The sequence below is a fragment of the Platalea leucorodia genome (genome assembly GCF_965183815.1).
Source record: "Platalea leucorodia genome assembly, chromosome: 1".
In the NCBI taxonomy this organism is placed as follows: domain Eukaryota; kingdom Metazoa; phylum Chordata; class Aves; order Pelecaniformes; family Threskiornithidae; genus Platalea; species Platalea leucorodia.
In genome coordinates this window covers 161,283,711-161,302,250 of record NC_138823.1, presented here as the reverse complement: position 1 = coordinate 161,302,250, position 18,540 = coordinate 161,283,711, and the positions used below count along the sequence as shown (strand labels likewise).

The 18,540-nt window shown below is 38.9% G+C and overlaps 1 protein-coding gene across 1 annotated transcript in view; it reads left to right on the top strand.

Annotated features, from left to right (window-relative positions):
• The window catches only part of GALNT11 (polypeptide N-acetylgalactosaminyltransferase 11), a 39,059-nt gene that overhangs the window by 12,555 nt on the left and 7,964 nt on the right, over window positions 1-18,540 (top strand). The window contains exons 6-10 of the mRNA XM_082307052.1: window positions 2,092-2,341; window positions 5,224-5,341; window positions 7,170-7,322; window positions 9,919-10,137; window positions 13,540-13,644. Coding sequence (XP_082163178.1) covers window positions 2,092-2,341; window positions 5,224-5,341; window positions 7,170-7,322; window positions 9,919-10,137; window positions 13,540-13,644 — 845 coding nt within the window. The remainder of the gene's footprint in view (window positions 1-2,091; window positions 2,342-5,223; window positions 5,342-7,169; window positions 7,323-9,918; window positions 10,138-13,539; window positions 13,645-18,540) is intronic.

Genomic DNA, 18,540 nt, shown 5'->3' with positions numbered 1-18,540 from the left:
ATGAGTTAATTGCATTGATCTTTGGCTGTTATATTAACTGATGTCGCAACAGCTACACAAAGCGTCTTCAGTGATACCTGGATGATGATGATGACTGGAGACCTTAACTAACATTACCTGTGCGTTTAAATGTTTACATCATGCAGTTGACCATGATTTTTATAAAGCTTTCTCCAGTATTTCCTCATAGCTTTACTGAATTAGTCCTCACCTGAGGTTTTTCTGTTACTCAGTGAGAAGGAAGCAAGGAGGACTTGGTGCTTGCTTATATGTAAATATAGGGTAGATATAAAAAATTCGCTGTTTTTATAGTTTGTAATTAACTTTGGGAAATCTATGCCATGTAAGAGAGGGGAGACGTTTTTTTCAAGTCACCCAAACAGTGACTTTGCAAATTTGGAGCCAAATTTGAGTGACTTTTAAACCTTGTCTGAACTGTTGATTTGTATTTTTTTTTTTTTTCTTCCTGTGGAAGTTTGCTTTCAATAAAATGAGTTAATTTTTTAGAGTGGGTCAGTGAAATAGTAAAACAAAACCAGTATTTGACACAATTTAGTGAGGCAATGTAGAATTTTCCCTGTTCCTGCCCTGAAAGAATGTTGTCCCAGGAACATCTCCATCTGTGCTAGAGATTGTGGTCGCAGAATATTTTCTGCATGTTTCATGTGAAAACTATCGCTCTAAAATGGCAATCTGCTTCCTTATTAAGGTACACTCTAATCTGGCTTCTAATTCACCCATCTAATTGTAATGTTTCTCATACAAGCTTTTCTGTTGTTGCAGTGAGTGTTAATTGGGATAAACTATGTTTGGTGCTTTATGTACACTGCGTGCCTCTTACCATAATATGCTTCCCAGTTAAATTCTTTGGCGTTTGAAAAAGTATGTGCTACTTTCTGAAATAATTTTCAGTGGCAGATAAAGTCTCTTAATTGGTGTTTACTCATTAGCATTGTAATGGCATAATCGAGAGAGAAAATTGTGCTTGTGCTTTCCAAGCTGTGCTAGGATTCATTTGAGTTAGTGCAATTTTAAGTAATTTTATTGCTTTTCTGAACTGCTGGAGTCTGGCTTTTTTTTTTTTTCCTCCCCTCCTCAGTCAAATACTGTCTGTTGTTAATGGGCGACTTGTTGTATTTGTATGTTTTGAAGTTGTCTTCTTTAAAGCTCTTTCCAATCTCTTCCACGTTATTCTGGTTGTTACATAAATTTTATGTTTTGTCATAAAAATTCAGATGACTTTTTAGAGCAACTGAGCCTGAAGGTCTCTCATGGATCAAACTGTCCTCTCTGACCATGGCGGATAATCCCCATGTTAACTGTTGGGACTGAAGTGTTGCTTGGTCTACCGGTGGATTTGGCTATGCCTATTTGGGGCATTCACTCTCCTTTTAAACTGGTATAAATCCACAATCACTCCAGAGCCAATGAAATGGGGAGATGCTCTATGTTACTTTATATTCAGGAATTGAAATGCTGTGGACTGTGTCGTGGATGAATGCAGATTAATTCATCAGAATGGCTTGGTTTAAAATCCATAGATTTTATGGATCCAATCCAGTAACTGGATGGATGCTGAAGTGTGATATGAAGCAAGCCCCGGGCAATTACAGCCAGTGGACAAAACTGGCTTTGCTATGGGGACAGTTCATTCAGCCCAATATCTGTCGTCTTCGGCTCTCTCTGTAGCCTAACTCAGGCGTGGAGGTGCTCTGCGTTAGGACAAATGCACCGCCCGACTCTTAGAGTGCCGGTCTGATGATGCTTCATTTAAAGTCCAGTAGCTCTGCTGAATCTGGGTAGAACATGTGATGACTATTAAAACCCTGTCAAAGAAATGCAAATAACGGCCCACTTGAGCAATTCATAGCTAAGTGTGAATAGCCAGGATCTCCTTCTGCCTTTGTGACTGAACCAGTCCCTGTGGAGTCTCTGGTTTGTCAGAGTTTCCAAGGGCAGATGGTGTTTCCCCGCTGTTACCCAGGGTGGTGAGGATACTGCCGATACTCTGCTGCCGATATAACTGCATATGTGTTCGTGTGTTTCATGTTACCATGGATCTTTGTGTTTTGTGTGCTTTGGCTTCTGTAGGGAAAGTGCTGGTATTCCTGGACAGTCACTGTGAGGTGAACGAGATGTGGTTACAACCTCTGCTGACTCCCATCAGAGAAGATCGCAGGACCGTGGTGTGCCCTGTGATTGACATAATCAGTGCCGACACGCTTACCTACAGCTCTTCCCCAGTTGTGCGTGGAGGGTTTAACTGGGGCCTGCACTTTAAGTGGGATCTTGTTCCCTTGTCAGAACTGGAAGGACCCGAGGGAGCCACTGCTCCAATCAAGTAAGGTTCCTCCTACGTGGTGTGAAGCTCTGTGTAACATATGGATGATCAGAAGCACTTCTTGAGCATTACGGAGTGTATCTGGGTGTGCGGTTTTAGAAGCAGATGCCTAACGTGTCAAATATCTGACTTGTTTATTTTACTTAGAAATAGTTTTGGTTACTATTACCTATTTCAGTTTAATTTCTCACATTTAATCACAAATTAGATATATCTGTCTTATTAGGTCAAGAAAGCACCCTTTTAGAGAATGCTTGTACAACAGCAGTTTTTGCTAAAGACAAAAGTCTTAAGGAGTTTATGCTATTCTGCATTAAATCTGTCCAATAATTTCACTTTTGAGCTATGCATCAATGTTTGTTTCCAGTCTGTCAATGTGTTTGGCTTAATGATGATTTTGATAACCACCTTTGTGCTAGTAATAGCCTGCATATCCCACTAATATAGGCTCTATAATTTCTGTGATGAAATGCTAAAGAATTGCTAGATTGGGAAAATACATTTGTGGTAATAGGAAGGTGGTTTCATAGCTGATAGGAGGGAACATCAAAGCATATGGTAATTTTCTATGTCAACATTTTTTTGCTTTAGATTTCATTTATATTTTTCTTCAAACAAGCAATTATTTTGTCATAAAGCTTCCCAAATGAACATACGTGGATGTGAAAACCATCTTTAAAATATTAATTTTTTCTTTGCACAATGTGGCAAATGCCTAACAGTGTCTGTTGGAAGCCTGCCCATATTGTTTTTGTGGTCTGAATTGCTTGAGAGTTGTTCTGAAACAAAAGTCTTGGTAAAGCTTAACACTAGGACTTTAAAGTTACGTTCCTTAATCTGTTAACCATTGATGGCTGTCTTGCCTGTACAGAACTGGCAATATCTGGTTCTTACTGGACATGTAACTGTTATAAAATGACGTCAGTAGACACCTTTTTTTAGTAGCAGACACATACGGTTCAGAGATGAGAATGGAAGCTGTCCCAGTGTGAATCCCTTCATGAGAAGGGCTGTCAAGAAGCTAATTCCGCTTTTTCTAGTTGCAGGTATCCATCTTGGTACAGAATTCAGGTTTGTAAGGTGGAAGAACTTTACCTTTTTTACAAACTGACTCCTTGCAGAGAATGTGGTACTTCTGTAAGATTTGCAGAGTGAATCAGAAATTGGGCAGTCTCATCTCTCTTTCATTCTCTTTTCTTGGACTGTAAATGAAGAGCATTTCAGGCTGATACAAGCAGCTCCAGCACAAGGTTCTCTGCTATGGTCTAGACAGCTCTGCAGTTAGTCTTTCTACATTTACCCGTCACAAGACTTGGTCTGAGAGGCCAGGAAACCTCTTAAGTTACTTAACAGTTTGACTGGCTTGTGTGGAAGGTGTCACTGTGGCAGTTTCTGAAACTAGACTGGGAAAATCTGAATAGGGAACCAGCACAGACTCTCAAAATCCTTATTCTGTTAAGAACTATTCTCACAGTTAATCTGGGGCACGCCTGAAGGTTAGTTCTTGCTGTGTTCAACACTGTTGTTGCATTCCTTCAACTCACTTTTAGGAAAAACTCCCATGGAAAAGGCAGAGAACTTTAAAGGGAGTCTAATAATCAAAAAAGATTACATTTTCTGAGTATGAAAGTGACTTTTCATACTTAAGAGGTCTCTGCCTGCTTTGAAAAAGAAGTTAGTTTGCTATTTAGCCTTTGAAAATGGCTTTCCATCAAATGGAAAGTCTTACATTTTACGTTTTGGAGACCTTCATAATGAAATATTTTGGTGTCAGGGATGGAAAAATTGAGTGCAACCTTTCAACCCGGGTTTTAAAGTGACAGAACTGTAGTAGAAAATTGTGTGAGAACAAACAAGGAAATCCAGACTTAGGCTTGGTTTTATCACAGGTTTTTATTAACAAGGATGAGAGAAAGCCTGTTCCCAGCCCATTGTATGTTCCAACTAGCATATCATGCTTATGTAGTGTTTTTATTTTCTTATACTCTTCTAAGGCATCCACATATTATAACTTTGTGATACAGTAGCAAGTCAATCTAGAGACTGTACAATGGGGATCATATACAGATTTTTACAAAATAGAGCACCATTCTAGTAATGCACAGGCAAAGTGAAAAACTGGGAAATCCCAAAGAGAACATCTATGCAAGTATAAAAATTGTAAATAACTTGCCAATAAGCTGATTATTGCATCAATGATGAAACAACGCTGCTCCTGGTATTTAAATTCTATCCATGAGACAGAGTAGCATTTCTTTTAGCAGCCTCCTGGCTTGTATAATTTAAATGTGGACCTTGTCTCTTGATCTAGTTTAATATGGGAAGGTAATGAGTACTCTGGATTCTACTCCTCCTGCAGTTCAGTCAAGCCTGGTCTGTATAATTTGCCCCATAAGAGGGGGCAGAATGCATTATTGTGTGCAAGTGTACATGTTTGTAACTGTAGGGGAAATAGCTTCTAGTAAAGACAGATCTAATTAAAGCAGCTCCTAAGTTTCACTGTAGAAACCTTGATAGACTCCAAACTTGCACAGGTTTTTACTTTTTTTCCCTTTTTTTTTTTTTTTTTTGTTAGTAGAGAGACAGCCACTTTGTTTCTCTTTCCCTGTCCTATCCCTTTTCCTCAAGTTTACTATACAAAGAAATATGGTTTATAGGTATTGGAATAATGAAAGATCACAAATACCACTTACAGATATGCTTTTGAAAATGTGTTGAGACTAGAAGTGTGATCTGATGATTTCTAGTGTCTGCAGGATTTAAATTGTATTATGTAGGTCTAAATTTAAGCTTTGAGACTAGCCAATTCAGCTAAAATTTCTGTGTTTGTTTTTGTTTTTTTCTCTACAAGAAAATGAACTACTTTCAATATTCCTTTTTAGGTCACCTACTATGGCTGGAGGCCTGTTTGCCATGGATCGTGAGTACTTTAATGAACTTGGACAATATGATAGTGGCATGGACATCTGGGGAGGAGAAAATCTGGAAATATCTTTTCGGGTAATCTAGCTTTTATGTGTATTGGATTATGAACCTCAGTGTCTGGCTGCTTCTCTTCCCTATGTACAATTTCTTTAGCACTGGAATAGCTATTTGCACACAGAAATTGTCGCTTTTATTCCCAGGTAGGATGCCTGCAGTGCACAGTAACTGCCTTTACAATAATCTTCAAGTTAAGTTTTAATGGTAAGATTAAAGAGAATTTTGAGCTCTGTAGTTAAATCTTTGTGGCTTTTTCTTTGTTTCGTGGAGCATTTCATAATACCTATGAAGAAGCATAAGAAAGGAATAATCATGCAAATTTCTGAAATGAGTTTATAAGCAATGTCTAATGATCGGTTAAAAAGATGCGTGGCTCACAGCAACATTGATAATAAGTAAGCTTATTATATTTCCTTAGACACATATGGGGCTTTTCAGACACATCAGCCTCCTTTTTGAGGGCCTGGAAATGTAAATATTTTATAACTAAATTAAGAGTATGTAGAGGAGTCAGCTTGGTTGGGAAAATAATGACAAAGTCATAAGCAGGAGATTCAAAAGTGATACTTCAGTGGGCTTCCTATATTTTATCTCATCTTCCCTATCACTCCACTGAAAGAAAACCAACTTTTCATGCTCAATGTCATGCGCACCACTTCGATTTTGTAAAGTGGATTCATCAACAGGTTTGACAAGAGTCTGCCTGAAAATGAGATGCTATCATGACAGATATGAAAAGGGGATTAAAAAGTGAAGTTAACATAAAAAACAAAACAAAATGCACAACTCCCAAAACTTTAGAGAAATCTGTCAAATTGGGTCATTAGAGAAATCAAGATTAGAGCTCAAAAATAAGAACTGACATTTCATAAATTGGAGTGACTTTAAAGGGCTGTGTACTGAATAAATAAAATCTTTTAAGTTTTCAGTACGAAGCATAATTATTAGATATCTGAGTAGAAGCGTGTGGAGTGTGAGGAAATTATTGTTGTTACCATGTAATATACAGTTTCAATAAAAAGGGCTTTGAAAAATTGGAGTGTATTCAGAGAGCTTCATAAGGTCTGAAAGCCCCCTCTCCCTGGGGGAGAGTTGTAAAGAACTTTAGTCTTTATCATATCCAGGAGGAGTTTTAAAAGTGACTTGATTATAAACTGCTAATGTGAGAAGACTTTTCTGAGATCAGAGAACACATTAGTCTAACAAAGGGCCAATGATGATAATTTGCTGGAAACTGAAGTTTAAAAAGAAATTTTAAAAAATAAATGGAAGTAGAGTGTAAATGAAATCTAGATCTGGGGTGCAATGGAGCTGGGTTAAGGCACCTAAATGTAGTATCTGAATGTGAACAGTATTTCTGAGTTCCCATATACTTAACAGAAATTAACAGCTGTGTAAAATAGGTGCTTATACTTAGTTGAAAAGCTGTTCAGACTCCCTTGATGGTATTGACTGATATTCATTATCTGTCATGGAAGTGTGGACATGTAATTCTCATGTAGGCAAATAAATTTAGATATCTTAATCTGCAAGTTTATATACACCGTATATTTCAGTGTTTTCTAATAGGTCATTAGAGCATAAAATTTTAGAAAATTACGATTTGTTCCATGAAAGCCATGACACGTTATGTGGAAAGTGTGATGATATGATAAAAATGGTCTTTTCTAACCTGAAGACTTATTAATTTAACTTGTCAGAAAGTATGACATGTAGGACAACATTGCTGACACCTCATCGTGTAATCATGTATAAACCTACCTAAATATCCCTTGAAGAAGGGGAGGAGGTAGTGAGCCTTGTCAGCATACGTACGATGAAGTGTGTTCTGGTTTTGTATGGACAGATCTGGATGTGTGGTGGTAGACTGCTGATCATCCCCTGCTCCAGGGTGGGACACATTTTCCGTAAAAGGCGTCCCTATGGCTCACCAGGGGGACAGGACACTATGGCTCATAACTCACTGAGGCTGGCACATGTGTGGATGGATGAATATAAGGTAAGAGTCAATGCTAGGTCATGAAATAATGTTATTAACTGGCTTGTTTGTCCAAGGACTGTATCACAGTGGGGTCTGTTAGCATCTCTAATGGGGTCTTCCTTCTGTAGTCTGATTTCCTAATGTTAATTTTGATACGAATTCCTAAATTCTGTAGGATAGTTGTTTGGCTGTTGAGTGCTCAAGTCTACTCCCTGTTACTTCTGCTGCCTGCAGGAGATTAATTTTTATGCCTTTTTAATGAAGTAAAAGATGACAAATGAGCTCTTGTAAGCTCTGCATTGCTTTGTGTCCAAATCAGTATTACGTGGCAGCCGTATACTACTGCTATATGCCTTCAGGTAGTTTCCATGTTGGTGAGACAGGGATTTTGTTGGTTGGTTGGTTGGTTGCTTTTTGTTTTAATTAGCAGTCTGATTCTTAGTCTGCCTTGCCCTGGAAGATCAAACAGGATGCACTTCTGGATTCAAGGGCAAGTATATTCCTTCCTTGTCTTCAGATCTTGCTACCGATGGTTTTAAATGTAGATCAGGTTTCTATGAAGCCCTGGTCTCTGGTATACTTGAGGACATTTTGCCTGGTGAGACCGTAGGATTTGCTGTGTGACCAGCTCCTGTGGTCCCTACAATTTCTGTACAAGACATATTTTATTAACTCTATATTTTGTAGATGTTTGTTTCAAACCTCATCCATTATCTTGATGTTCAGTCAGTTTGAGGAACCTATTAGGGTCATTAATTTTTATCTCCGTTCTCCATCTCCATAATGCATTGGGAGATTTGATCTATCACTTTCCCTTTTATTGGTGTCTGGGCACAGTTGTTTTGTGATTAATGATGGCTTTCTCTGAAGCCTGGAATTGATTCTTTGTTATAATTCCAGCTAACACTGCTTTGTCCAACAAGGACTTAAACTGCTGATTCTAGCAGTCTCTTATCACAGACTTGTGTCCTGAACTTTTCCAGCTGCTTCTAATCTAATTCTCTGGTAGTTGCCAGAGACTGCCATTATGACAGATTTATGTATGGAAGGCAAGCCTAGAAATATATTTGTTTTTATAAATGTAATGCAAATATTTAGGGCCAGTATCATTTACTGAACTGATTGTATGATGAATAGTACAAAGATAAGACTTAAAGGACCTGTTTTGCAGCAAAGAGCAAATATCAATATTTAATAAATAAAATTGCACAATGGAAGGGAAACGGCAAAATTTTCATAACTACCAAAAGGAAAATGTAAAAGTAAGTTCATGGACACAATGGAATTAAATAATACAGAAAAGGCAGAATACTAAAATTTGAACTTTAACCAGGAAAGAGGCAATTGAATAGCAGAGCTACGTTTTTGAGGCAGACCTGATAATGATGTCCAGTCTATCTCTAAACTTCCTCAGAGTTGTCCAACAGTCCGACGTACTTAATGCTTCCCCTTCCTCTGCTATTAAAATAGCAGTAATACATCAAGCGCATCCAAATGCTCAAAGATCTTGATAAGGACAGATATGTAATTTGTCTTGAGATGACGCTGTCTGTTATCTGAATATCAGAGACAGCAGTAGGTGATTGAAAACTCTCAGAACCACATTATGGTAAGTAAATTCTAGATGTCTACTAGAGATTAATCCAACAAAATACCATAGCTCAGTGCCCTGAAAACTGATTTCCAAATAATGTCTAGTAAACTAGTTACTGTGCAAATACGCCTTTTCTATGAGCTCTGTAAATCTAGCTGGAATTAAAGACTCGACAAGGGGATTTTTCTTCTAGTTTTGGTAATAGTATTCCTGCCACATTGTACATTCATGAATTCCTGTTTGTCCCCATTGTCTCTGCATTAGAGTTGAACAGCACGTAAGATTGAGCTGGAATCTTAATCCGTCCTTCCCTAACCAGGTACAATTCTGAGTATAATCATAAATTAGAACATGAAAAAATAATGTTGCAGGAGCCTTTCTGGAGATGATGCAGATGAATGGAAAAAACTGGGCTTCACAGAAAGCCCAGGTGACAGTTCTGATTCTTCACATGAATAAATGCATGGTCCCACTGAACTTCACAAGATATAGATTTATAGGTCTCTTCTGATATGGATTTTTTTTTTTTTGTCCTTGTAAAGTTGAAAGGCTGGAAATTGTGGAAGACAAAATACACTTGAACCTCACAAAAATTAATACAATCAATTGGACAATCAAACTAATTTAAAGAAACCTTGGCCAGATGAGGCTGGTGATGATGTACACATCTGTTTCTGACCTAATGACGCTAGGGTGCCTTTATTGCCAATGGAATGTAGGGTTGATGTGTTTCCTCCTCAGGTTGGCATCTAAAAAAGGTCAGCAGATTCATGCCTGAGAAGTGTCTTCATCGGAAAAAGCAGTCTAGAATGATTAGCTTGGAGTTAGGCAAGACAAATCTCACCTCCTGTGGCAATCTAAACTGGAATTTCTTAATGCCAGTTTCAAATTTAATGTCTGAAAGCACTCGCAAAATGAAATGAAACGAAACTTTGGGAGTTCTGCAAACAGGAAAAAGTTGGAAGTTAATAATCTGAAATTCTTCTCCCCTTGCCCCCAACCTGTTTCTCTTAAATACAGGAGCAGTATTTTGCTTTGAGACCCGAGCTAAGGATGAGGAACTATGGAAATATTACCAACCGTGTAGAATTGAGAAAAAGATTGAACTGCAAGTCATTTAAGTGGTATTTAGATAATATCTATCCTGAGATGCAAATATCTGGGCCCAATGCCAAAGCTCCACAGCCAGTTTTTATTAATAGAGCACAGAAACGTCCGAAAATAATCCAGCGTGGAAGGGTAAGATAAAATTTCTTAAAAATATAGAATTCTGTTTTTTTAATGATTTTGAGATTCCTTCTGAAAGATTTGCTCAAATACAAGCAAAATAGTCTGTTTCCACAGAGCATAGAGTTTTAGTTTTGCAACAGGCTGTCTTGAAAATAACAGAATTTGTGTCTTTAGACAAAGGCAAATCAGTTTCACTCTGGTCTATATTTCGGGTCATCTTCAGACTAGCTACTATTCAATGAGGTTTCTTACCTCAAAGTTCTGAGTTATGACATTTTGATGTCTTTAGAATGCACTTTCATGGCTGTTGGTTCTGAAGATGGATTTGGATAGAGAGAAATTTGGCCTCAAATATTCATACTCTGTTGGTTTATGATAAGAGTACAGTGTAATTGGTTTGCAAACTCATTGCTTTTACTGGATAATTTTCTGCAAAGATGAGCATTTGCATCTGAGACTGATGATGGCTTTTCTAGTCTTGACTGTTAGATAATGAACAAAAATTGAGTTTTGCTCCTTTTTTCTTCGAAGTAGAAGTGAAGAGATATATTTTTGTGTGTATTCATAAAGGGAATCATTATTAAATTCATGCCTTAGCTGTGACACCTATGTTTATGGGTCTGTATGCAGGTAAAGCCAGCATACAGTTGCATCTTTCCCTCTAGTGCCAAATTACTCTGATATGTGCTTTTTACACTTCCCCAAAATAATGGATAACTTCAAACCCGAGGCAACTTTCTTAAAGATATTTTATTAATTGTATTTTATTAATTTTATTAATTATAAATAATATTCTTTGAATAAAGTATTTCATGTGCATGTGGGTTATGGCCAGCAGATTCACTTCTAGCTCAATAATTGGAAGCATTAAGTAGGGATGTAGCCCTCTCCACAAGGTGGCACAGCCTGCAGCAGCTGTTGACAGTTGCTGGTCCTGCAAGCAGATTCAGGCTGGGGGACCCGCGTTCATGCAGAACCTTTCGACATCACTAGATTTTTGCTTGGAACCTAGGCTATCTGGGAATCCACAACCTGTGCAGTATTTTTATAATTGTACCCCAGCCAAGATGTAAAGTTATTTATTAGGGCAAATGTGTAGTTTCCCCAAGGAAAACTGGTACAATGGGCTGATTCTCCTAGTTGTTAAATGCTGTTATTCCCCTCGTCAGACTTTTTTTAAAAATCTAATAGCTTTCTGCTTTCATTCAGACAGAAGTTTAACTAAGGAATTGCTGATGTGGGGGAGGCTACTGGGGATCTGAATCCCTCAACAGCACTTCGGGGGAAATCTTCCTAGCAATAATTTCCCATGGTTTATTTGGAGAAAAACTTTGTGCACCCATTAAGAAGGGGGAGACAAGACACAGAAAAATGCAGTTCCTTGGCTTGGTTCTCCAGGGTTCAAGAGTTATACCCGGCATTGTGTGAGGGAGTCAGCTTTGGCTTCGATGATTGTATAAACTATTTCCAGATGCCTACAAGGAACAGAATGATCAGCCAATGTCACCACTGCGTGCCAAACTCTTTAGGATTCGGGATGAATCACTCCAAATCCCAGCTTATTCTCAAAAACTAATTGGGCCAGAGATAAGTGCTGGTTTGACAGCTGGGGAGAACTGTAATGATCACAAATTGTGACAGTTCTTAACAGTGTTATCAAATGCTGATCATCATGGCCAATAAAAACAAGGACAAAACTCATATAAAACTCATGTAGCTGTACAGTTTGAAAGCCTTCTGTTGAGTGGGGAATGATGAAAATGAGATCTCTCCCAGAGGTCTCTGGGGTGTGAGGAAATGTTACTTAGAAGGTTTTGTGTAATTTGTTTCAGATGTGTGTAGGGAACATGAGAAACATGGTGCACTTGAGGCTGTTGATGTGCCTTGGGACGGCTATTTCCAGAAATGGTGTTTAGTGAAGAATATGATTTGGTATTTGCGCTCTCTAATTTTTGCTATCGTGTGATGGAGCAGTCCTTTCTTTTTATTCCTGGAAGGGTCTTTTGGTTTCTAAAAATCTGTAGAACAGATACAAATGCCGAGACAGCTATGTATGTCTTCATAATAAAACACAGCTAGCTAATTAATGAGCTTGGCCCTGTGTTCAGGACAGCAAATTCTTTTCCTCTACATTCAGCTCCAGATTGGAAATAATTATTTTTAATGTGGATGCCAGATCTGGGGCCCTGCCATCTCCCACACATGCACACGCCCAGTGACACTCCCATGCACTTGGTGGAGAGCGGGGCTCTGCTGCGAGGAAGGAAATGGCAGAGTTGTGGCCATTGCTAGAATAATTGCCTGTCTCCTTTGTACCCTCGGCCGCGCGCCGTGCAGTTCTTGATGTGCAGGCAGTGATTGCTGCCTGAATAGCCTGATCCCCGCCACATGGGTGGCTGAAAAGAAGTCTTCTGCTGGCCATCAGTTAGTTTAGGGCATGCATATAATTTAAAGCCAGAATAAAGGTGTTTTGTCTTGCTGAGTAACTCTGTGGGGTTACATACATCAACATCTTAATGATTCTTGACTGTTGGAATAGGACAACCTAATACTCAGGCTCTGCGGAAAATCTTTTGGGTGACTTTTAGGGTGGTCATCATTGCCCAAACCAGGAGAGATTGCTAACTTGCTGGGAACCCCCTTGTTTGCTTTGATGATATGTGTTTACAGTTTTGCATCCCAGGACAGGCTCCTGACCTGAATCTAGTCCCCTGATACAACATTACTCCAAATCAGACTAGGCAGTGCATTTGAACTGGAATGACCATTTGGGCATGTGTAATATTTTCCCTTCTTCCCTGATCCATCATTAAAATAACTTAGCCGATAACTATGGCTTTTCAGTTACCTTAACACTCTTGAAAATCAATTGGCAAACAACCTAAGTCTGTGAAGTTGCTTGTATTTGTGTAATTCCTTCTTCTTTTTCAAAGGGGCGGTCCTGCTTCATGAAGAGAGGCTGTGGGATGAGAGTTATGTTTAAGCTAGACTGTAGTAAAATGTAGTTTATACAGTACAGTTGATATTCCTGAGGTAGTGACTACCTGGGACCCAAGACTTTAATGGAGAGTGAAGAGGGGAAAGAAACTTGACAGAGTATGGCCAGCATGTGCTGAGCCATGTTGTGTGTACTGCACTTGCACCATAAAGAGGGAAATCTTGATGTAATTAGAAAGCAAAATGGAACTATTTAATGCTGATTTTTCTCCAAATTATCTAAAAAACAAAATGGTATTTTAAAAGGGAAGGAGGTTTTTTTGTTTGTTTGTTTGGTTTTTTTTATTGTGGATTAGTTGGGGTTTTTTTTGTGAGCACACTGAGTCCTAGGGCTTCCAAAGCATTACCATACGTTCCCTTTGGTATGTGATGTTTGTTGTTTACTCTGTCCATCAAACTGTTTTCCTTTCATAGTTGTACCATCTTCAGACCAACAAATGCCTGGTTGCCCAGGGCCACCCAAGTCAGAAAGGAGGCCTGGTTGTGGTTCGGGAATGTGACTACAATGATCAAAACCAGGTATGATATTTGTAATTATATTGATTAGTGATTCACATCTTACAAATTGCTAATATGTTTTCCTGCTGGCAAAATGCCCTGGTATAACATCTTATCAGCAAACCGGCTGATTTCAGAGTATCGTTCAAACGGCAAGGCTGGCTGAGGAAACTGTGGAGCTTACTGCTCTGTACCTACTAATGCTGACTGTTGAATATTATAATCTCCTATCTTTATGGCACAAATCTTGGTATGTGGCTGAAGACTATCCTTAAGTGGCTCCTGATGGGTTCATAATCCACTGATTGATACTTCAGAATTTGTAGAAGCTCTTTCAGTCAGTTCCTCATACCAGGATTTAAGGCAGCCTTTTCCTGGCCTGCTGTTCTTTGTGCACTCTGCAACTCATCCTCTGCTGCTGGAGTGGCTGTAGTTTGGGGTGAATGAATGATTTGTTGTTATCTTTAAATAGAAGGAATTAAAGGAATTTAGAAAATTCTTTGGCTACAGGTGAGGATTAATTGGGGATGGATGTGAAAATCTAATGAGAGTTTTTATATTACTACGTGAAGCCTTTGCTATTCCACTTCTGTTCTTTCAGGCAACAGAAATTCAGGACTTGGATAAACAGCCTCCAGGGTAGAGAGATCTTCACCTAATGCCATAAAGACTTTTACCTAGCTAAGAACTACATTGAGAACGTTATGATTTAGGAGCCTGTGGGACCCAAGTCTGATTACTTTTCTCTTTATATGTGATCTAGTTTTTAAAGACAAAATAAAGGGAGCATGGGATGTAATGCAGCGTAACTTTACCAAAGGTGGGTTGTGCTAGACTAACTTGATACTTTATGAAATGGGCAGCAGTTTTCAGGATATGGAAATTGCAGAAGTAGAAGCAGGATGATTTGTAACAGTCCCAAACAAAAAGTTGTATGTGTTGTCAACTAATGGGACTTTCTGCCTCCTACCTGTGGTCTCAGCAGTTGAATGTGACAGAGGGAGCCAGTATGACAGGTGTCAGCCTGTGTCTGGGTAAGCGTGGTTGGCTGTAGGCATCTGGTCTCCACTTGCCACTGAGGCAGGACGAAACAATACATCCCTGCACTTTGCCTGTGGAGCACTGAGTGATCATCTCTATTACCAAATTGTAGGTCCCTGTTTTAAAGGTGGATGAATTTAAGCTGGAATGGGATTCAAGGTTTTCCTGTGTGATCTCTTGCATTAGCTGCAAGAAAGTCAGCAGGTTTTACTGCCTGTGTAAATGTAATAGTAGCTGATTGGCACCAGTGACTGTACGTTTACAGTGCCAGAGGTGTTATGCTGCTTTCTGAGCCGTTCAGTCTGTGAGTGAGAAAGCAGCAATGACTTCCAGTGGATGATGTCCACAGTAAGAACAGCTGGGTCCTTGCAGTTACTGTTTCCCTTCTCCTTCCTGCAATATTTCTCATAGTGAACTGCCACATGGCTGGAGGAGGAAGTCTGTTGTTTTTCCTTATCAAAACCTTTTTCTGATTTTTTTTTTTTCCCCCTCCTGGATACAGAAACTTCAGTTAGCCTTTTGATGTTGAGAAAGATGAATTAATGCTCAGATTGTTGAACTTTGGCTTCTTTTCTCATGAATCTAGTTTACTAGTGGTAAATTAAGCAATGAGTTCTCAAAAAAACTGGCTGTGCTATCTTCTTTCACAGTGATTTTGTTCTCCAACCAAGTATGTTAACCAGCACTGTGGTTCTCTGCCATTAGACTTATTTTGTTCTCCTAATAAATCCCAAGAGTACATTCAGCCAGCTTTCTTTCATATCCTCTTGAACAATCTTGCTATAGATATGTGAGAACAATGTAGAGAAAGATGACACTTAATTAACAGCTTCTGCTTACAAAAATAGCAAGAAACTTCCTGAGTATTGGAAGCTTTTAACTGTCGTTTCTGGTAATGCTCAACCCGTTGGCATTTTCAGCTGATTTTTGCTCTAGAACCATCTGTTTTATGCTTTTGGCCTAATAAGAAAGTCTGGGTTGGGTCTGGTGAAAGGCAGGTACCCAGCTATCCTGTCCCCTGGATGTCCACTGGCAGCAAGTTCAGTGTGTGTTGCTTAATACACATGGTGCAGATAGTTATTCTGGAAGATATCAATCTACATTTTGCAAGCAGTATTTTTGTTTCTTTGTTTAGTGTTTTTTTTCTGAGCCAAAGATGGTATTTTTGTAGAATTTTTGCTTTTTCATGAGTGCCTAATTGTACTTTGACCTCATGTAAGCTGTTTGCATCCTGTGGCAGTGAGTACCCCAGCTTAGCTGTGCTTTCTGTGGCAATAATTTGATGCCACTTGGTGCTGATTTCCTTTGATGCCAGCTATTGTTTTGCTGAGGAACAGGAATAAGTTATCACTGTTTATCTCTTTCCAGGCTGCTTTTGCTCTGTGAATAGATAACACCCTCCCTTGAATAATACATGCTACTGCTCAGTAATTTGAAGGAGCAAGATGCAGTCTACCTGGGAAAACAAAACTGGGCTGCCTTAAGACTCATTGATTGCAGGTCTTCTGGTTGGAAAATGATCACCTGTGTAATCTTTTGACTGGAAAATGGTCTTCTGTGTAATATAGGTGATTCATGTATGTAAGAGCTGACCTTGAAAAGTGTGTGTATGGGGAAACCAGACTCACTGAAGTCATGAGATTGGCCTTACAAGAATACTTTTAATTGATGTTGACTTAGATGATCATCGTTAAAGTTAAAAATTACTCAAGCACATCAAACTGTCCTATTTTCTAGGACTTCACGTGACAGTAACATTCAGTTCATCTTTTTGCTACAGAAAGAAAAAGCAATAAGGGAAGTGGTTCTCACAAAGGTGATGCATCTAGAAAATATTTTTTAAAAAATTATGTCTTTCTCTAAGTTATAATCAAAACTAGGATGTTTCATTAACTGTAACAAATAGTCTGGGATGATACTGGGAATTGAACACAAATGTAGGAATAAGTGATGAAAATTTTGTAGTTAGAAATAGCACAAGAGGTGACAGGATCTTACAGAGCAAAGATCAGTGCAGAGAGGTCTGAAGTAACAGAAGAGCAGAAAAATTGGTTGTGAATTTTGCACACAGAAGACTAACATGGAATGAGAAATTTTGTAGTTGAAGAATGGTCGTGTGAAGGAACTGGCAAGATTGCCAAAGTAAACACTCTCCTGAAATTCAGTACCGTGTCTGACCTCTTTCTGGAAACAAAACTGAGAATGCACAAGGTATTGAAAATCACAAAAACTTGGGTGTTGAAGGAGGATAGAAAATATTTAAGCACATTGAAAGATCATCATGAAAGACTGGAGATGTCTGAAGAGTGGGAAGCAAGAAACTGTAGCGTAGATTCTACTCAAAACCATCATGCCAAGGTTAATCAGGTGGTGATTAGGAGACAAGGATGCTGAAGCAGGCTTTGGGCTAGATAATGCCCTAAAGGAGGAGGACTTACTGACAAACTTGGAAGAGAAGCATCAAAGAACACTAAAAAGGAAGGTTTTGGAGTGAAGCACAATGGCCAACATAGGACTAACTAGTGGGAGTGTTTGTGATTTAACAGCTACGAGAAGATTGGGTTTGTCATGTAGCTAATGTGTACTTGCCTTCTTCCTGACCTAAATGCTTAAAGCCAATTCCTTCTCCAAAAAATCTCCTCTTCAAGTCCACTGAATTATGTGGATTTTTTTCTACTATTTGTTTTCAAATACGCGAAGTTGACTCTTAAGCTTTGCTTTCTGTGTTGTTATAAGCTCTCTTCTGTGTGTTTACTTCACTTCAATAATTTAACCTTTCTCTTACTTAGCAATATATTAAGCTTTAAAAATGGGACTGTCGCCATTCCAGCTGGGGATGGTGCTAAGGTGTCTAAGCATGGCCATCTGTGCTCTGGGCATTTAAAAGATAACTGATTTGAGCAGGGAATTTCAGAAAAGCTCTGTTAACACTCTTGTAGCACTTCTTAAATGTAAGAATACACACTTTACAAACTGTTCAGGAGTCAGAGTCTAGAAGGATATGCTCACGTGTGCAGTTCTTCTGTAAGATCTTTCTCCCTAAACCTCTAGATCACGGCTGTTAGTTTGCTTTTCTGATACAACACATGTCTAGAGGGAGTGTGAAGACATGCAAGTTTAAGTCTGCTGCTTTTCCGTAAGCTATTAAAGGGACACAATTCTTCGGTCCCTCTAACAATTGTCATGAAACGTCAGCAACACACTGAACTGTGAAACAAAGCATGTATCTGCTTTGGAACATCCTTCAGGAGGACATTGGGTTTTCAGGGTAGCAGTAGCTTAAAATAATGATTCTAGACCACCAAACTTTGCTGTTTCTGATGATTTGCGCAAGCCATTTGGTGCTGTGATGTCACTGTTATCCATAATAACAGGAGCTGAAGTATCTGCAAATGGCTCTGATGATGCAAATCGCTAGGCACATCTCTTCCTCAGTGCCGAGGCGGCTGTTTTGTGCTCTAAAGCTGAATTTTTGTCTTTTTAAAAACTTTCTGACAGAATAGTACGGTACTGCTAATCTAAGCAACAGATTGTAACTGATGAAAGTACTGGAATGCTTCTCCTGTCAGCATGGTTCACGGCAGGGATTTTCTTTCACACAAAGGGCTGTTTCTGTAGTAGTTACTGTCTTTGTATTTACTGAAAATTTTCAATGCATTCCTCTAGTGCTAATGCAATTTGCAGACCAAATAAGAGTGTATAGCCACAAAGCTTTGCCAGTTGGCCAGCCGTGCCTTTTGCTACGCTCCACTGCACTCTGAAAGCCAAAGGGCGGGCTGATGCTTCCTGGTTTACTTCATATCATTTTGAAATATTTATTCCCTAAGAACAATAAGCTTCCTTTTTCTACCTACTACAGATTCTTTGATTTATTGT